The following is a 21,017-nucleotide window of genomic DNA, read 5'->3' on the forward strand; positions in this document are numbered from 1 at the left end:
CGTCTATGCAAGTCACACATGTGTACCAATTTTCATCTCCCTACTCCAAAAAAACCCCTATGGGGAGGGGTTTTTGAAATTTTCAAGGGGGCACTATTGAGACATTTTGCCCCGCCCACAGGCGATGCCCCTATGAATTGTAAGAGGTTGTCGTGCTTGACCTGTGTTTCAATTTTCATAATGATATGACAAAATTAAAGCCGTCAAAAGGAAGAACGTAATTTCATGGCGAATGGGCAATATTCGGCACGCCGCCACATGGATGCCGTTACTCGTAACTTCACGGCGATCATCGTCTACGTTCACCAATTTGTTCTGCATGTTTTAAAAGTGGAATGAAGTTGATTGGGTTAAGTATGTGACATCAGGACCTCTTAAAGTAAAAATAGGACATTTCCCGCCACCACCGGGGGGCGCTATGGCGCAGGTGGGAACTTAAGATATGTAGACGTTGAGGCGGAGCCCTCATCATGTCCAGCAAGTTTGAAGGATCTATGATTAAGTATGTGGGCGTGACAGCCGTTCGAAGTGAAATGGCGTGCTCCGAAAAGCTCGCCAACGTTTGACGACTCCTAGCAGCCACGCCTTTTGACTTAATTAGAATCTTTTGATAACTTTTGATCACCATTGTGTTGTGATGATTTAGACCAAATTTGAAGTCGATCGGATGAAATCCCTAGGACGAGTTCGTTCAAATGTAAGTACTGGAAATGGCCAAAAATGGCAAAAATTTGCTCAAAATCGAAACTTAAAATCAAAATGGCCGACTTCCTGTCGATATTTCACCATGACAGTAAGAGACTTTTTCATGCGTCCTGGCATGGTAAATATGTGTACCAAAATTCGTGAGGCTACGACGAAAAAAGCCCAATGCGGAGGGGTTTTTGAAAATTTCTAGGGGGCGGTATTTCGCGATTTTTCTGCGACCATGTGCGAGGCCCCCAAAATATCGAATTTCGGATCCGGCCGGACGACTCTGGAAAGGTTGGTGAGTTTTTGAGCATAGGAAGAGGCCGAAATTTCGATTTCAAGAGTGAGAATAATAATAATAAATAATAATTATAATAATAATAATAATAAACAGCGCAATTACAATAGGGTCCTCATAGGATGTTGCCTACTCGGGCCCTAATAATAATAAACAGCGCAATTACAATAGGGTCCTCGTAGGACGTTGCCTACTCGGGCCCTAATAATAATAACTAGGACTGCAAGCAGTCATATACGGGCCCTCGTTCCGCGCAACCGCCTACCCAGGCCAGTGGGTGCCCTTGTGAGCACATGTGGGCATGTGCATGCAGGGGCAACCACTCATCACACAGTTAAAATTTTAAACAAATCACACAATGCATCAAGGAGTTATGACATGTTGATTGTTCATCCACTAGGGGGCGCTCAGTGAGCAAACAGAGGGGCTGGGTGTGTTCGGGGGCCAACCATCATCATACATGTGAAGTTTCAAGTCAATCAGGCAAAGCATGAAGGAGTTATCATGACTTGATGTTCCATGTCAAAGGGTCAAAATGGTGGTACCATAGCGGCCACACCCTTCAACATAGAGAAAAGCTTTCGATAACTTTTAGTCAGTATCATCTTTGGATGTTGTCAAAGAAATTTGAAGTGCATTGGACAAAATCCCTAGGAGGAGTTCGTTCAAATACAACATGTGGAAGTCACCCCAAAATGAAAAGAAAATTCAAAATGGCCGACTTCCTGTTTGGAGTAGACCCATGGTGCAAGAGACTTTTTTGTACGTCTATGCAAGTCACACGTGTACCAATTTTCATCTCCCTACTCCAAAAAAAACCCTATGGGGAGGGGTTTTTGAAAGATTCAAGGGGGGCGCTATTGAGGCATTTTGCCCCGCCCATGGGCGACACCCCTATGAATTGTAAGAGGTTGTCGTGCTTGACCTGTGTATCAATTTTCATGATGATACGACAAAATTAAAGCAGTCAAAAGGAAGAACGTAATGTCATGGCGAAGGGGCGATATTCGCCATGCCGCCACACAGACGCCGTTACTCATAACTTCACGGTGATCATTACCTACGTTCAGCAACTTGTTCTGCATGTTTTAGATGTGGAAGGAAGTTGATGGGGTTAACTACGTGACATCCGTACCTGTTTAAGTATAATGTTCCATGGCGAAGGGTCAAAATGGCGGCGCCATAGCGGCCACACCTTTTAACATAAAGAAAAGCTTTTGATAACTTTTGGTCAGTATCATCTCTGGGTGATCTGGAAGAAATTTGAAGTGCATTGGACAAAATCCCTAGGAGGACTTCGTTCAAATACAACATGTGGAAATTACTCGTAACTTCACGGCGTTCATAGCCTATGTTCACCAATTTGTTCTGCATATTTTAGAAGTGGAATGAAGTTGATTGGGTTAAGTATGTGACATCAGGACCTCTTAAAGTAAAAATAGGACATTTCCCGCCACCACCGGGGGGCGCTATGGTGCAGGTGGGAACTTAGGATATGTAGACGTTCAGGGCAGAGCCCTCATCATGTCCAGCACGTTTGAAGGATCTACGATGAAGTATGTGGGCGTGACAGCCGTTCGAAGTGAAATGGCGTGCTCTGAAAAGCTCGCCAAAGTTTGACGACCCCTAGCAGCCACGCTTTTTGACTTAATTAGAATCTTTTGATAACTTTTGATCACCATTGTGTTGTGATGATTTTGACCAAGTTTGAAGACGATCGGATGAAATCCCTAGGACGAATTCGTTCAAATGTAAGTAGTGGAAATGGCCAAAAATGGCAAAAATTTGCTCAAAATCGAAACATAAAATCAAAATGGCCGACTTCCTGTCGATATTTCACCATGACAGTAACAGACTTTTTCGTGCATCCTGGCATGGTAAATATGTGTACCGAATTTCGTGAGGCTACGATGAAAAAAGCCCAATGCGGAGGGGTTTTTGAAAATTTCTAGGGGGCACTATTTCGCGATTTTTCTGCGACCATGTGCGAGGCCCCCAAAATATCGAATTTCGGATCCGGCCGGACGACTTTGGAAAGTTTGGTGAGTTTTTGAGCATGGGAAGAGGCCGAAATTTTGATTTCAAGAGTGAGAATAATAATAATAATAATAATAAATAATAATAATAATAATAAACAGCGCAATTACAATAGGGTCCTCGTAGGACGTTGCCTACTCGGGCCCTAATAATAATAATAATAATAATAATAAACAGCGCAATTACAATAGGGTCCTCGTAGGACGTTGCCTACTCGGGCCCTAATAATAATAAATAATAATAATAATAATAATAATAATAATAATAAACAGCGCAATTACAATAGGGTCCTCGTAGGACGTGCCTACTCGGGCCCTAATAATAATAATAAATAATAATAATAATAATAAACAGCGCAATCACAATAGGGTCCTCGTAGGACGTTGCCTACTCGGGCCCTAATAATAATAATGATAATAATAATAAACAGCGCAATTACAATAGGGTCCTCGTAGGACGTTGCCTACTCGGGCCCTAATAATAATAATAAATAATAATAATAATAATAATAAACAGCGCAATTACAATAGGGTCCTCGTAGGACGTTGCCTACTCGGGCCCTAATAATAATAAATAATAATAATAATAATAATAATAAACAGCGCAATTACAATAGGGTCCTCGTAGGACGTGCCTACTCGGGCCCTAATAATAATAATAATAATAATAATAATAAACAGCGCAATCACAATAGGGTCCTCGTAGGACGTTGCCTACTCGGGCCCTAATAATAATAATGATAATAATAATAATAAACAGCGCAATTACAATAGGGTCCTCGTTGGACGTTGCCTACTCGGGCCCTAATAATAATAAATGTATTTTTAACAACTAAAAATTTGTTTGGTTATAAAAAAAAAATCAGTTTACTTAATTTTAAATAGATAATTAAGAACATTTATAAGCAGCTTTGATTGAAGGTTTCTTAATGCATAATGAAACTGTAATAGTGAAACGCATATACTAATGACTCAGATAGGGATAGGGTTAAAAAGCCTGATCGGTATAATGATGTCCGGAGGGAAGCACTTTGTGTTGCTGAAGATCTACCTCCTCACTTTCATTTCATGTAACATTTGGTATTTGTTCACACAGTATGCTGTCATGTTGTGGGTGAACAGCAGAACCCCTCTTGCTGCTTGGATTCTTTACACACAGCCGATTGTTTCTACCAAATCTGTATAACCTATAATTATCCCCCAGTGGGCCACAAACCCAACTCACAGTGATATTAAAACTCTGTGTGTGTGTCTGTGTGTGTGTGTGAGTGACATATTTAAGCCCGCTTTCAGTGGTTTTCCTTTCATTTTCTGTTAATTCTGGTCTGACGGAGAAAATATCAAAGTTTTGATAGATTGGGGGAGATGATGGTCTAGTGGTTAAGCGTTGGGCTTGAGACCAAAGGATCCTTTATTCAAATCCCAGCCTGACTGGAAAATCACTAAAGGCCCTTGGGTAAGGTCCTTAATCCCATAGTTGCTTCTGGTGTGTAGTGAGCGCCTTGTATGGTAGCACCCTGACATCGGGGGGAATGTGAGGCATTATTGTGAAGAGCTTTAAGCGTCTGATACACATGGAAAAAGTGCTATATAAATGCAGGGGTGGTGGCCAAGTGGATCGTCCACTGCCACATTTCTCCATGAAATGTGGAGTTATGTCAGGAAGGGTATCTGGTGTAAACCTTGTGCCAATTCAAGGATTTGTGATGCGCATCAGTAAACCTTGTGCTTGTCTGATTTTCAGTCTGTCAGTAACATTTGTGTTTCCAGTATTTGTTCATAAATAGCAGTACCCAGTAATCCTCAGACCACCAAGACAACCAGACTTGTGTTTATTCTCTGGTCCATTTGTCCGCTGACTGTGATGCTCCTCTCACACGTGCAGCAAAATTCTGCAATTGTTTGTAACAAACACAACACAAATAACCATAAGCTGCACGCTGAGGAAATACACACTTTAAAAAAGAACCCCTACAAACTGTTTATGTCGACAACAGTAAAGCAGTGGCGCACCATCGCAGTCTGTGAATATGCAGCCCAGTCTCACATTTTTTTTTTTTTTTGTGCTCCCGTGACGAAATGAGTCAAATTTTCGTGACAGGGTTTTTTTAAACTCACTATTCCTAACCCTACTCCTACCCCCGACCGTAACCTTAACCATACCAAATCTTGTCTTTCCCCCCACCCTAACCATAACCACCCCAACCCCCCCGCTTCACTTTTAATTTTGTGCAGCCATCACGGAATGAATTAGAATGAATTTGTGCTGCCGTGACGAAAATTAGGCACTTTTCATCAAATTATCACGAACCAATAGATTATCAGTTATCAGTTATATACACCCTGAAGAAAACCATATACAGTGGTCCCTCGTTTATCGCAGGAGTTACGTTCTAAAAATAACCCACGATAGGCGAAATCCGCGAAGTAGTCAGCGTTATTTTTTACAATTATTATAGATGTGTTAAGGCTGTAAAACCCCTCACTACACACTTTATACACTTTTCTCAAACAGGCATTAATATTTTCTCACTTTTCACTCCTGTGTAAACACTCAAAGTTCAGACCTTAGTAGAAAAAAAAGAACATTTTCCTATAAATAATTATGATGGCTTTTAGAACCGCGACGCTCCGCCACAGGAAAAACACCTCTGTTGGAAGACTTGAGGAAAAGTTGGAACATCTCCAGCTGATAAACAATTTCTCATATACTCACTCCACTGAAAGCCATCAAAAGCCGCCTGGATTTTACAAATGGTTATCAACAGGGAGGTGTTTTTCCTGTGCCGCCGCACCGCGTCGGCTGCGTCCCGACGCGCGGACCCGTCCGCACGTCTTTCATTAAAAAAATCTCCTTTAACAGTGGAATATCCGGATAAAATGCTGAAACCGACTTCTTCTGAAACTTCTCTGTTCTCTCACGACGTCCTGGATCAATAGAGCCTGAAATGTGGAGGTTTTAAGCTTGAAACAGGCTGACAACGGCGCCTGAGAGCGCTGAGCGACGTCTCGCACCGTGAAAAGTCCTTAAAGCGACAGAATCACCTCAAAATCTCTCATCAGCCGTTAAAATTTTCACTGAAAACCAGCTTAATTTTTCGAACCGTGTCCACTTCGATGTGTCTCACAGGTTTAGAAAAAATTTTGATCAAACAAAGCGCCAGTCTCTCAGCAACTTCTCAGACAAAGGAATTCCGACGAGGGGCTGGACGACTCCTCCCACAAGGAGTGCTCACAGGCGAATGACGTCACCGACAGGCGTGGAAAAACTCACGCATGCGCACGAGGGTGCAAGCATGTCTGACGTAAAAACATATGAATGAAATCCATATAGTTTTTGAAAAAAATAAAAAGGACCTATACCTATACGGACAGCCCTCGTATGATAATAATGTATATTTCGTGCTGCTGAATCACGACTTGCCGTGAGACCAGGTTGGAATCTGACATCAATGTGTGGGACCTTAGGTTAAAACAGAAAAGCTGTTCACTGTTGTGAACAGCTTTGTTCTGCTGTTGTGTTCACGTGGTTCGTACAGAAAAGCCTCCCCGCTGCATCCGTGGTAAGTGAGTTTAAGCACGCTTTGTGCAATCTGATTTGTGCTGTCTTTCCTCATGAGGACTGGGATCTCCTGCTGTGCTGCACAGTGTGCCTGTCATCATAACGTGTCCGTGGTTATTCGGTGGTTCTTATGCAATGAAACAAATGATGGACTGAATCAACACCAAAGGATTGATATTTCTCTTATAATCACAAGTACTTCCAAAGTACCTGCATCAATACGGCAATCAAGTGGTATTGCTAAACTGCTATCACGTCACTTTTGTTGCACGTGTGAGGTGTTTGTTACCCAGACACAGACAAATAACATCAACTGGAGACCCAAGCAGAAAGGACTCTCCGTGGCGGAGGAACCAAAGACTCACCTAAACTTGCCCAGCCAGGAATCAGCAATGATTGCTCCGAGTAAGGGTGTGAAGTAGCACAGGCTGCTGAAGGCATGGTAGATAGCGGTGGAGAAGTCCTGATCCCACTTCAGGTAACTGACGAAATAGAGCGTCAGCACCGCTGTAAACAGACACATAATCAAATGAACCATCACAATTTAAGTCACCTTACTGTGAAGTCTGCATTTCAACACCAACACCAAACCAGTCTGGACTCCTGCACTTCGACCTGTACGCTTTGTGAGGGTGAGAGTAACCCTGTTCATCATATGGCCGTACGCGTTTCACTGACCATGTTTTTTAACACAGTGGTATTGTTGCACAATGTTGCCTCACATCAGACCTCCTGCCCCAGGTTGGTGATATATATACATATATATATATATATATATATATATATATATATATATATATATATATATATATATATATATATATATATATATATATATATATATATATATATATATATATAGACCAGACCACAGCGCATTGTTTCTTAATGAAAGGAGAGGAGTTTAAGTACAAATCAGGGTGAATCACGGCAGAACAGTTCGTATGAGCGAACCACAACAGGTAGGCGTGAACGAACCCACTCCGCTGTTTTTGTGCACGCAACAGTGTTGTGCATGAGCGTGCATGAAACCGTCGCAGCGGGAACACAGTACGAGGGGTTGGTATGGTTAGACCTTACTAGTGTGAAGCACCTTGAGGCAACTTTGTTGTGATTTGGCGCTATATAAATAAGGCGAGTGAACTGTCCAAAAAATGCCCTCGGACCCCAGAGGGTTAATATTAATAATACGAGGTCTATTAGAAAAGTATCTGACCTTATTATTTTTTTCAAAAACCATATGGATTTGAATCACGTGTGATTACATCAGACATGCTTGAACCCTCGTGGGCATGCAAGAGTTTTTTTCACGCCTGTCGGTTACGTCATTCGTCTGTGGGCAGTCTTTGAGTGAGGAGTGGCCCACCCTCTCGTCGATTTTTTCATTGTTTAGGAATGGCTCAGAGAATTTTAACGGCTGATGAGAGATTTTGGTCTGGTAGTGTCGCCGTAAGGACGGCCCATGGCGCCTGATGGCGATCTGCGCTTCGAGGCGGCAGCGTCTCACCGTTTCAAGTTGAAAATTTCCACATTTCAGGCTCTGTTGACCCAGGAAGTCCTCAGAGAACAGAGAACTTTCAGAAGAAGTCGGCATGAGGAGTTTATTTGGACATTCCATTGTTAGCGCCTTGGGGCAACTGTTTGTTGTGATTTGGCGCTATATAAATAAAATTGATTGAATTGATTGATTAACGGACATTTTGTAATGAAAGAACGTGCGGGCAGAGTCGCATGTCGGGCCGGACCCGACCGCGGGGTGTCGCGACAGGAAAAACACCTCCGTTGGAAACCTTAACGGGCAAGTTGGAACATGCCCAAGCTGTTAAACAATTTATCAGTTACTCACTTGTTGAAAGCCATCAAAAGCCGCCTGAATTTTACAAATGGTTTTCAACATGGAGGTGTTTTTCCTGTCGCGGCACACACAGATTTGCCGAGTCGTCACGGAAATGACTCGGCGAATTTGCGCGCACGTCTTTCATTAAAAAATGTCCTTAAACAGTGGAATGTCCGCATAATAGTGTCCACTCGGATATTCCTCACAGGTCCAGAAAAAATGTTGATAAAGCAACGCGCGCCGTCTCGAGCAGCGTGTGAAACATTGGAATTCAGCCAAGAGGGCGGGACCACATCTCACTCAAGGCCTGCCCACAGGGAAATGACGTCACCGACACGCGTGAAAAAACTCACGCATGCGCACGAGGGTTCAAGCATGATTGGTGTAATCGCACGTCATTCAAATCCATATAGTTAAAAAAAAATAAAACGGTCAGTTTATTATCTAATAGACCTCGTATGTTAATATATTTTCATGTGATTGTGCCATCATAAATGCTGTATGCAATAAATTGTGAAATGCTTGTGTAACTAGGGACTGTTATGACTATAGTTGTGTAAAATGAAGGTGATTTGGGGGATTTAAGGATTTTTATTTAAAACCAAGATAATTTCATTGTTGTTAGGCTTGAGTTTTTTCCTCTTCTCTCCAGTTTTGGAGAAGACCCTCTCACACAGCACAGAAGTTGCTGGCATGTGAAGATAGATTTTGTCCAGCTTGAAAAGAGTTGAATAAACTGCTGCCTCCCTATCTCTCCTTGCAAATTTGTTGTGTGGGCCGCCAGAAGAGGAGGTACTGCTGGCCCACCACCAGAGGGTGCCCTGCCTGAAGTGCGGGCTTCAGGCACGAGAGGGCGCTGCCGCCATGGACACAGCCGGGGGTGACAGCTGTCGCTCATTACCTCTTGACAGCTGTCACCCATCTACTCAACATCATCTCACTCCATAAAGACCAGACGTCATCTCCACCTCGTTGCCGAGATATCATACTTCATAGGAGGTAATACTCTCAGCCTTTTTGTGAGATTTGTAACTCTGTTATTGTGAGAATTTGCAGGAGAACCGGTCGTTTGTAAGGAGGCTGTGCAAGACGGCGCTCCTTTTCAGCTGAGACCGCTGCAACATATTGAATGAGAGGTGGAGGTGGCATTCCCACCGTTGTTGTTACTGGGTGTACACACACCCACACTTGACTGTCTTTGTTCTTCGCCAGCAGTACCAGATCCGACAGTCGGGGACGGTGATCACCTGGGAATTCGGGACTTGGCGGCTCCAGTATTCACCAGGTTCTGGGGCGGCGGAAATCGTGTGGTTCCGGCTCTTCTCAGGACAGATGTCTTCTATCCTCGAGCCTGCCCACACGTCACCTCTGTGTATTGACTGTTATGATATTCTGTGATTGTCTGTATGTTCGTTGTGCACATTCACAACATTAAATTGTTACTTTTTGGCTCATCTATTGACCGTTCATTTGCGCCCCCTGTTGTGGGTCCGTGTCACTACACTCTCACAACAGGATATCTCGGCCAGCGTCATGGACTCCGAGGGGCGTCACCCGGCTGTTGAACGACCAATGGGAGAGCAGGGAGCGCAGGCGTCTGCAGGAGACGTGATTGGGAAGCTGCAGCACATTCTCACCGCCTTTACAGCTCGGTTGGATCAAATGACTGAGCAAAACATCCTCCTGAACCGCAGGGTGGAGGCTCTCTCCGCACAGATGGCGGCAAGCGCTCAGGGCGCTGCTGCGGCTCCTCCTCCTGCCGACCCTGTGCAGGATATAAACGTTCCAGTGGTGGTTCAACAACCCCTCCCACCATCCCCTGAAGCATACATAAGCCCTCCTGAGCCGTACGGAGGTTGTGTGGAGACGTGCGCGGACTTTCTTATGCAGTGTTCGCTCGTCTTCGCACAACGTCCCGTCATGTACGCGTCAGATGCTAGTAAAATAGCTTATGTGATTGCTCTGCTTCGGGGTAAAGCACGCGCCTGGGCTACGGCGCTCTGGGAACAGAACTCACGGTTGTTATCAGCATACACTGGGTTTGTGGGGGAGTTCAGAACAGTGTTTGATCACCCTAACAGAGGAGAGACCGCTTCAACTGTGCTGCTGTCAATGAGACAGGGACACGAGAGCGCAGCCGCTTATGCAGTCAACTTCCGCATCGCGGCTGCGAGGTCCGGCTGGAATAACGTTGCGCTCCGCGCCGCCTTCGTAAACGGACTGTCGTTGGTTCTGAAGGAGCAGCTGGTAGCTAAGGAGGAACCGCGGGATTTAGATGGGCTTATCGATCTCGTTATACGGTTAGACAATCGGTTGGAGGAACGCCGTCGGGAGCGAGGCGAAGGACGTGACCGGATACGCGCCGCCCCTCTCCCTTCCGGGTTCGATAAGGCGCCGCCCTCCCCATGCTCCACAGCCGCAGCGCTTTGTGGGGCAACAGCTCCCCCTGCTGACGTTGTTAGGGAAACGCACAGGGCCAAAATGGGGAGGCTGATCCGTGGAGTGTGTTTTCTCTGCAGCTCAACTGAGCACACACAGAGAAACTGCCCCAAACAGCCAAAACGACAACAACCGCCCTTAGAGACTGGGCTAAGGAGGGGTCAAACCATTCAAGTGAGACACACACAAATTGCCACACGACTCCCAGTCACAATCCTGAGCGGGGATTTAACCCTTCAAGCCCGAGCACTGGTGGACACGGGGTCAGAAGGGAATCTGCTAGACAGCAGATGGGCAAGGGAGGTAGGGCTCCCTCTGGTGGCGCTTCCTTCGCCATTGCAGGTGCGGGCACTAGATGGCACCCTCCTCCCTTTACTCACAGACAAGACACAACCAGTAACTCTGGTAGTGTCTGGAAACCATCGGGAGGAGATTAAGTTTTTTGTGACTCCTTCTACCTCCCGCGTGATTTTGGGCATCCCATGGATGTTGAAGCACAATCCCCGGATTGATTGGCCGTCTGGGGTGGTGGTTCAGTGGAGCGAAACCTGCCATCGGGGGTGTTTAGGATCCTCGGTTCCTCCCGGTTCACAGGCTAAGGAGGAGGTCAAAGTCCCTCCCAATCTGACGGCAGTGCCGGTTGAGTACCACGATCTTGCTGACGTCTTCAGCAAGGATCTGGCACTCACCCTTCCCCCGCACCGTCCGTACGATTGTGCCATTGATTTGGTTCCAGGCGCTGAGTTCCCGTCCAGCAGGCTGTACAACCTCTCACGACCTGAGCGCGAATCAATGGAGACCTACATCCGGGACTCATTAGCTGCCGGGCTGTCCGGAACTCCACCTCCCCGATGGGGGCAGGTTTCTTTTTTGTGGGCAAGAAAGATGGCGGACTTCGTCCATGTATTGATTACAGGGGGCTGAATGAGATTACGGTTCGCAACCGATACCCGTTGCCATTGTTAGATTCCGTGTTCACCCCCCTGCATGGAGCCAAAATCTTTACTAAGCTGGATCTTAGGAATGCGTATCACCTGGTTCGGATCCAGAAGGGAGACGAATGGAAGACGGCATTTAACACCCCGTTAGGTCACTTTGAGTACCTGGTCATGCCGTTCGGCCTCACCAACGCCCCCGCGACGTTCCAAGCCTTGGTTAATGACGTCTTGCGGGACTTCCTGCACCGATTCGTCTTTGTATATCTGGACGATATTCTCATCTTTTCTCCGGATCCTGAGACCCATGTCCAGCATGTACTTCAGGTCCTGCAGCGGTTGTTAGAGAACCGACTGTTTGTGAAGGGCGAGAAGTGCGAGTTTCACCGCGCGTCTTTGTCCTTCCTGGGGTTTATAATCTCCTCCAACTCTGTCGCCCCTGATCCGGCCAAGGTTGCGGCGGTGAGAGATTGGCCCCACCCAACAAGCCGTAGGAAGCTGCAACAGTTCCTCGGCTTTGCTAATTTCTATAGGAGGTTCATTAAGGGCTACAGTGAGGTAGTTAGCCCCCTGACAGCCCTGACCTCTCCAAAAGTCCCCTTCACCTGGTCGGATCGGTGCGAAGCCGCGTTCAAGGAGTTGAAACGACGGTTCTCTACTGCGCCAGTTTTGGTGCAGCCCGACCCTAGCCACCAGTTCATGGTTGAAGTGGACGCCTCTGACTCAGGGATAGGAGTCGTGCTGTCCCAGAGCGGAGAGACCGATAAGGTTCTTCACCCGTGTGCCTACTTTTCCCGCAGGTTGACCCCGGCTGAACGGAACTATGACGTCGGCAATCGAGAACTCCTTGCGGTGAAAGAGGCTCTTGAGGAGTGGAGACACCTGTTGGAGGGAGCGTCTGTGCCATTCACGGTTTTCACTGACCATCGGAACCTGGAGTATATCAGGACCGCCAAGCGGCTGAACCCCAGGCAAGCCCGCTGGTCACTGTTCTTCGGGCGTTTCGACTTCCGGATCACCTATCGCCCCGGGACCAAGAACCAGAGATCGGATGCCTTGTCCCGGGTACACGAAGACGAAGTCAAAACAGAGCTGTCGGATCCACCGGAGCCCATCATTCCGGAGTCCACTATCGTGGCCACCCTCACCTGGGACGTGGAGAAGACCGTCCGGTTGGCCCTGGCACGGAGCCCGGACCCTGGAACCAGTCCGAAGAACCGTCAGTATGTCCCACCAGAGGCCAGAGCTGCAGTCTTGGACTTCTGTCATGGTTCCAAGCTCTCCTGTCATCCAGGGGTGCGAAGGACCGTGGCAGTTGTCCGGCAGCGCTTCCGCCTCATGCTCGGATCATCGACGGGGAGCCGGGTTGGACGGTGCGCCGGCTCCTGGACGTCCGTCGGATGGGTCGGGGGTTCCAGTACTTGGTGGACTGGGAGGGGTATGGACCCGAAGAACGCTCCTGGCTGAAGAGGAGCTTCATCCTGGATCCGGCCCTCCTGGCCGACTTCTACCGCCGACACCCCGACAAACCCGGTCGGGCGCCAGGAGGCGCCCATTGAGGGCGGGGTCCTGTTGTGTGGGCCGCCAGAAGAGGAAGTACTGCTGGCCCACCACCAGAGGGCGCCCTGCCTGAAGTGCGGGCTTCAGGCACGAGAGGGCGCTGCCGCCATGGACACAGCCGGGGGTGACAGCTGTCGCTCATTACCTCTTGACAGCTGTCACCCATCTACTCAACATCATCTCACTCCATAAAGACCAGACGTCATCTCCACCTCGTTGCCGAGATATCATACTTCATAGGAGGTAATACTCTCAGCCTTTTTGTGAGATTTGTAATTCTGTTATTGTGAGAATTTGCAGGAGAACCGGTCGTTTGTAAGGAGGCTGTGCAAGACGGCGCTCCTTTTCAGCTGAGACCGCTGCAACATATTGAATGAGAGGTGGAGGTGGCATTCCCACCGTTGTTGTTACTGGGTGTACACACACCCACACTTGACTGTCTTTGTTCTTCGCCAGCAGTACCAGATCCGACAGTCGGGGACGGTGATCACCTGGGAATTCGGGACTTGGCGGCTCCAGTATTCACCAGGTTCTGGGGCGGCGGAAATCGTGTGGTTCCGGCTCTTCTCAGGACAGACGTCTTCTATCCTCGAGCCTGCCCACACGTCACCCCTGTGTATTGACTGTTATGATATTCTGTGATTGTCTGTATGTTCGTTGTGCACATTCACAACATTAAATTGTTACTTTTTGGCTCATCTATTGACCGTTCATTTGCGCCCCCTGTTGTGGGTCCGTGTCACTACACTCTCCCAACAAAATTCACTGCAAAAAGTGGTTCTGGGGAGCATTAGCATGGCTAAGACCCCTCAGCCTGCTGCGGTGCATGTCAGGCTGCGCAGTGAAAGCAGCAAAGTGCTTTCAGTGCTTCTGCAGTGCACGTGGCGTTTACATTTTGATAATGGCTCAAATATATTTGGCAGAAAAAAATTTTAGAGGAAATTTTGACCCAGTCATTAAATGAGGCGCATGTCCCAATTCAGGATTCCCACTGACTGTAACTAATCCGTTACATACATATAACTCACATCGGATAAATGTCCCGTCCGATCGCAATGTATTTCCATTAAAACCTCGAGCAGTCTGGACATGCAGAGGTACAAATTAAAGTTCAGCTCTGAAACTCACCAATTTGAGGAAAATAGGACCGCAGTAATTTCTGTGGTTAAAAGACCGGCCATTTATTTTTTTCAAACCGTGTTCAGACTGGGACTGGAAGCTTGATGTCCACCTGTTATATCAGACACAAACGGTTGTGATTTGACACTTTTCTGCTTTCAATCCTTCATCTCCCATCTGACCAGCAAGAACAGCCACTTTAAATTGGAGGACGAGGATTTCCCTCAGTGGTTTGGATGAAACGGGTGGCCTCAGAGATGGACACCAGCCACCGGTTTTGCCATCTGGAAGAGATGGCAAAACCGGTGCCTTCTCTTCCCTGCCATCGGAAGCCTGGCATGGAAGAGAAGGACAGAAACCTCTGATGTACAGTTTGGTCATGACCTCCTTGTACTCGGTTTACTGCTTCTGAACATCTGCATTGTAGTCCTCATAAAACTGGAGCTTGTGTCCACGGTACTCCAAAGTCTCACAGCATCTCCTCACCTCTTATCACTAAGTCTTTGATCTGAAAGCAGTGGAAGTGGATGATGACCGAGCGCAGATCCTCCTTTGGACCTGGTTTGGGCCTAAGGCTACGATGAGCTCTATCTAGCTTGGGGGGAGATGACAGAGTTAGTTTGCCAAAAACTTCCACAAGTAGCTGAAAGAAGAACTCAGCTTGCAGTGGACCCACCTCCAGTGATTCCAGCAGACCCACCAGATGAACACTCTGCCATCTGCTTCTTCCCTTCAGGTCAGAAAGTTTAGTTTTCAAAAGTTTGTTCTCCTCCTGTAGTGATTCACATGTAGCTTTGAGGGCTCCTAAGCGCTGGCTAACATCCTCCGCATTAGCCCAAAGATCCCCCATGCAAATTCCCTAGTTCACAACATCGGCTTGAATCTTATCCAGCTTGCCATTAATCACTTCAAATGAAGCCTTAAAATCAGCAGCTATGGCCGTCCTGTGCTGTTCAAGCAAGGCAACAATCACCGGGTTAAGACCGACGCTAGCATCATGAGCTAAGCTAGCAATAGCTAGAAATAGCTGAATCTTTCTCGGTCTGTCTTCTTGTTTTGGACATGTTGCAAGCTTAAAACGATCACCACACTTATCATAAGTCCAAAAATGTAGCTACTAAATATCAAAGTAGGGATTTGCAAGTAAAAAAAAAATGTAGCAGGACCCAGCAGCCGGCACGTATACTCCATTGCCAGAAACCGGAAGTCTCTGTGTATCTCATAATCTAATTAAATACCAATGTAAAGATGTCCGAGCTCCGCTGTATTATCGGGACATGCCCCAAAATTTGCCCTGACACCAGAGTCCATTCAAGGTTAGACCCAACCTTCTCAACCAGTTTAATAAAAACTATTGATTCATTTTTGAGTACACAAACTCAGTGTCTGAGGCAATAATCATTAACTGTGAGGCAGCACGGTGACTTAGTGGTTAGCACTGGTGCCTCACAGCATGGTATTGATTCCCGGCTTTTCTGTGTGGAGTTTGCATGTTCTCCCCGTGTCTGCCTGGGTTTCCTCCGGGCACTCCGGTTTCTTCCCACAATCAAAACAAACCATGCTTATTCAGGGTCTGGTCCTTTCTCTGCCCCTGACCAAGGCAGTGTCTACATCTGGAGTTGGTCCCCGGGCACCAGACTGTGGCTGTCCACTGCTCCTAGTGGTTGGATTGTGTCTAACTGTAATTAAGATGGGTTAAATGCAGAGGACAGGTTTCATTGTATGTATATATGTGCAATGACAATAAAGTTTCTATTCTATTCTATTTAATCTCACTGCTGTGTCAAATTTATTTCCTTCTGACATACTTTGTCACATGAACTGAACCAATGAACAAACCAAAAAGAGCAGAACACAGACATAAAGCTGCACATCTCGAACACGATGTAAGTAAAAAAAAGGACTGAATGGTAATAACTACCAGTAACCTGGTACAACGTGTCACCAGCACATACTAAAGTGAAAAAATGAGCATGGAATTTACCCATGTTTACTAGGTGTATTTCCCACTTTGTCAGCTATTCAGGGCCAATTCTCCGGCACTAAACTGCTTAATTATTGACTTTACAAGGTGACAGAGGACCTCCACCTCTTCCAGTATGTGTCGCCTGTGTGCAGCTTCTGACCCAAATTAATGTGAAGTAATTATTTAAAAAAAAAAAACCACACATTTCATGCAATTTCTTGCATGAAATAAGTATTTGATCACCTACCAACCAGCATGAATTATGGCTGATCCATGTAGGTTAAAGCCTCTTTTTAATAACTTAAGCTTCTGCTGTCCAGTACAAAGTGTGGCTGGTGTTGATCAGAATAACAGTCTGAGTTGCATGTGAAAAAGTTGGTTTTGCATATTTTGCTAATTTGTGAAGAAACTATATAGGCGCAAATAGGCAAACATGCTGCTATAGCGCCCCCAATAGGCTGATTTGTTTCAATTCTTTGTGTCTTAGGGTTTTGTACCCATTCTGAAAGTGACACCTCTCCCGCTGGTATGATCTAGGTTCCAGTATTGCATTTATTGGAGAAAAAAATAAAAACAAAATAAATAAACAAAATAAATAAAATCCAAATTAAAACAATGGTGTTCCCTGCCTTGCTGGGACTGGGAACAGCGTTGATTTGCAACTGCTGACCGCAGCCTGGCTGGGCTTGGACCCCGAAAAATCCTAATAAAAACAATAGGGTTTCTAGCCCTGCTGGACTGGAAACAGCATTGCTTTGCAATTGCTGTTTCTCGTCTTGTCTGGCTTGAACCCCTAATAATACAAAATGTAACAAAACAATAGGGTTCTCAGCCATGCTTGGACCTGGGAAAAGATATTTTGCAACCACTGTCCCCAGCTCTGCCAGACTTGGACCCCTTATAATCTAACAAAGAGATTATCTGGTACTCATTGCACTTCCTACAGGATTCTACCAAGTAAAACCTTCTTTCCTGGAATAAACAAACAATTCAATTTATTACATTTATATCTCTGTGGGATATCAAGTGGGATATCAAGTGGGAGCTAAACATCAGCTCTCTCATCAAGAGAGCACAACAGAGGATGTACTTTCCACGGCAGATGAGGATGTTTAACCTGCCAAAAACAACACTGCCATCACTGACTCCATCATCTCCTGCTCCATCACCGTATGGTATGCTAAGCACAGGCGCAGACTACAGTGTATCATCCAAGCAGCAGAGAAGGTGATCAACTGCAATCTGCCATCCCTACAGGACCTGTACACTTCCAGCAGAGCTCTGAGGCGAGCAAGATAGTGGTTAATCCCTCTCACCCAGAACACAAACATTTTGTCACCCTCCCTTCTGGCAGACAGCTGAGGTCCATCAGGAGCGAAACCTCAGGACACAAAAACCGCTTCTTTCCATCTGCAGCTAGAGTCATAAATAATTCCAGAGACCCCCATTTAACCTGTCCCCACCCCCACTCCCAAAGTACAGACTGATCCTCCCTGCATTTTTCTATTTCACTCCTTTCCTTCTTACAGAAGTATTTTTTTCCTTTCCTTTTTATTGTGGTTTATGCACCAATGACACCCGATCAAATTCATTGTATGTGAGAAATTACTTGTCAATAAATTTGATTCTGATTCTGATTATATAGCACCAAATCACAACAAAGCTGCCTGAAGGTGCTTCACACAAATGAGGTCTAACTTTACCAACTGCTAGAGCAAGCACGCAGGTGACAGCGGTAAGGAAAAACTCACTCTGATGATATTGAGGAACATAATGTTCTTCATGAAAAGGCTGAAAGCTTTTGCAGAATCTGTAAGTTTGAACTCATGAAAGAAGAGTACGTGAGAAGTTTTTAACTTATATCAAACTCACATTTTGTTCACAAATGCAAATAAGAGTTGGGAGTTTTCATACCTTTCATGCCATAGTAGGAGAAGCGTTCACAGAACTCATTCACCACGATGAAGCAGATGCTGACGGGGTAATTAGTCCCAAACAGTTTCTGAGGGGGAAACAGTACTTTTATTCCAACAAGTATCAGATTTACTTATCAACACGAGAAGAACAAATCTATGATGTATCTGACTCATGGTCATGTTTCTCCTAGTAAAATATAAAAGAAACTCGAAGTTGTGGTCAATGGTTTCACATCTCTAACTCTCAGACGTCACAGATGGAATGAATGGAATGTTGAACAATACTTCATCTTATTTACTGTAACGTATGAATGAGTTGTTAAAAAATAAAGGCTGCTGAGGTAACTGTAACGTTCTGAAACATGTCACTAAATTTAAAGGTGGTTGCACATCTTCATTTTAAACTAAGAAGGCATGAAAGTTCTCCACTGCAGATGTGATTTCACACCAGTATTTATACTTTGTGGCTCTCATTTTTAGGAAAAATAACACACTTTGGTGAAGAAATAAGCAATTAGTCAGAAACCCTCTTTAATGTGAAGGGGATTTTTTTTCTCTTCTTCTTCATGTCAGTTTAAATTTGTACAAACATAAGAACACAGTAAATGTTGCACTTAAACTGACTCTAAATGAGCACATGTTCCCATTCAAAACAGTGTTAAATCAACCCAGTGTGTTAAATCAGTTCTGTTAGACTTTATCAGTTGGATGTAACACTATGATAGAGTTGACTGAACACTCTTTGGTGTTATGGTTAAACCAGAACACAAGCTTAGGACCGAAAATGCAAGGAGTCAAAATGAAAAAGTCAAATAACAATTTTATTCTGTGAACAAACTCAGTTGATAAATATACAACAAAATGAAATGATAAATGTACGAGTCCATGAAGGGAAACACTGGAGCAAGGAGACGCCAACTTGACCAGAATGATGATGGGAGTGAATTTCCGAGCCAGATGGTGGATAGTAACACAACCAGGACAAGGAGCGGACTGTAGGTAGGAGCGCTGGAAACAAAAGGAAAAAGCAGTTAAAAAAAAGCAAACAGAATGTACAGAGTCAAAATACAGCATGAACAGAGAGGAGACAGAGAATACTAAGGCCAGGTACCATGAAGGAAGAACTGAATTTCTGGCAATTACAGAGAGGTAGGACTGGGGTACTGGAGTACAGATGCTGATGATTACTGGCAGGTGTGATGAAGCAACTCCGTGATGCAGTGCCTGGAGAAACAGGAATGGAGGGGAGCAGAGCAGACACCAAGGCAGCACAAAAGTACCCCCCCACCACCACCACGACAATGGGAGCCACCAGGCAACCTACTAGGCCGGCTCGGTGGACCCAATAGAAGTCCCGGAGAAGGGAGGGGTCCAGAATCAGGCCCCATGGCACCCAGGAGCTCTCCTCAGGTCCATAACCCTCCCAGTCCACCAGACACTGGAAACCCTGACCCCGGCGCCACACATCCAGAATCATGCACACGGTCCACACCGGATGGTAATCCACGATCCGGGCGGTAGGAGGGTGATCGGCCGGAGGTTACAGGTTAAAAATGAAGCGGGGGGGGGGGGGGGGGGTCGGTCGGTGGTGGTTATGGTTAGGCTGGGGGGAAAGAATGAGCGGCCCTCCACACTGTCTACACAGCCACAGGTGGACTTGAACAGAAGACACTATTAGTTCACATTCCTGGGCTGGAAACAGAGGTGGTTGACATCCTAATGAACAATCAAAAGCAGATAGTCCGATCGCTAAGCTCACCTGAAAGTTATGTGCGTATTCCACCCATGACAGTTGAATGCTCCAGGAGGATGGGTGAGAGGATGTAATGACCGGAGGGTAGATTCAAGATCCTGGTCGGCCCGTTCCGCTTGGCCATTGGTCTGTGGATGAAATCCGGATGAGAGACTGACCGAGGCCCCAAGAGCAGAGCAGAAGTTCTTCCAAACTTGTGATGTAAACTGGAGTCCTCGGTCCAACACGACAGCCGCTAGAATGCCATGTTGTCAGAACACATGGTGACCTAGGAGGTCGGAGGTCTCCTGGGTGGATGGCCATTTGGGCAGGGCCACAAAGTGTGCTGCCCTGGAGAATTGGTCCACAACGGTGAGGATGGTGGTGTTTCCTTTGGAGATGGGAAGACCAGTGATGAAATCCAAGAAGATGTGTGAACAGGAGTAGGCAAGGGACTGAAAAGTCCGGACTGCGACTGGTGAGATGGCTTACTCATAGCGCAGATGGTGAAGGCCTTGATGAAATTCTGCACATGTGCCTGGACGGAGGGCTACCATAAGTGTTGTTGCAGAAGGCTGAGGGTTCTCTGGATACCTGGATGACAGGTGAACTTTGAATTGTGGATGAATTATAGAACAGCAGACCGAGCGTCGTGTGGCACAAAGAGCTGCCTGCGAGGTCCCTCTCCCAGTCCCCCTCCTACTTCTTCTGGGTCTCCGAGATGTCTCCCTCAATGTCCCAGGTGAGCGCTTCAGCCACCATCTGGTTTGGAATGATGGTATCTGGGGATGGTGTCTGATCCTGATGTAAAAACTGATATGAGGGTGCATGCAATTTGGTGGTTTTAGATCCAGGTCTGTAGATGATTAAATCATCCAAAAAACAGTGACTCCCTGGCCTGTCTGGAATTAAGTGTTTTAGCAGATT

The 21,017-nt window shown here is 46.1% G+C and overlaps 1 protein-coding gene across 1 annotated transcript in view; it reads right to left on the reverse strand.

Annotated features, from left to right (window-relative positions):
* slc15a2 (solute carrier family 15 member 2) overlaps positions 1-21,017 on the reverse strand; it is a 148,287-nt gene that overhangs the window by 121,094 nt on the left and 6,176 nt on the right. Inside the window, exons 2-3 of the mRNA XM_034185769.1 lie at positions 18,357-18,444; positions 6,952-7,093 (exon numbers count right to left, since the gene is read on the reverse strand). Coding sequence (XP_034041660.1) covers positions 6,952-7,093; positions 18,357-18,444 — 230 coding nt within the window. The remainder of the gene's footprint in view (positions 1-6,951; positions 7,094-18,356; positions 18,445-21,017) is intronic.

This window comes from Thalassophryne amazonica, chromosome 14 (genome assembly GCF_902500255.1).
Source record: "Thalassophryne amazonica chromosome 14, fThaAma1.1, whole genome shotgun sequence".
Lineage (NCBI taxonomy): Eukaryota > Metazoa > Chordata > Actinopteri > Batrachoidiformes > Batrachoididae > Thalassophryne > Thalassophryne amazonica.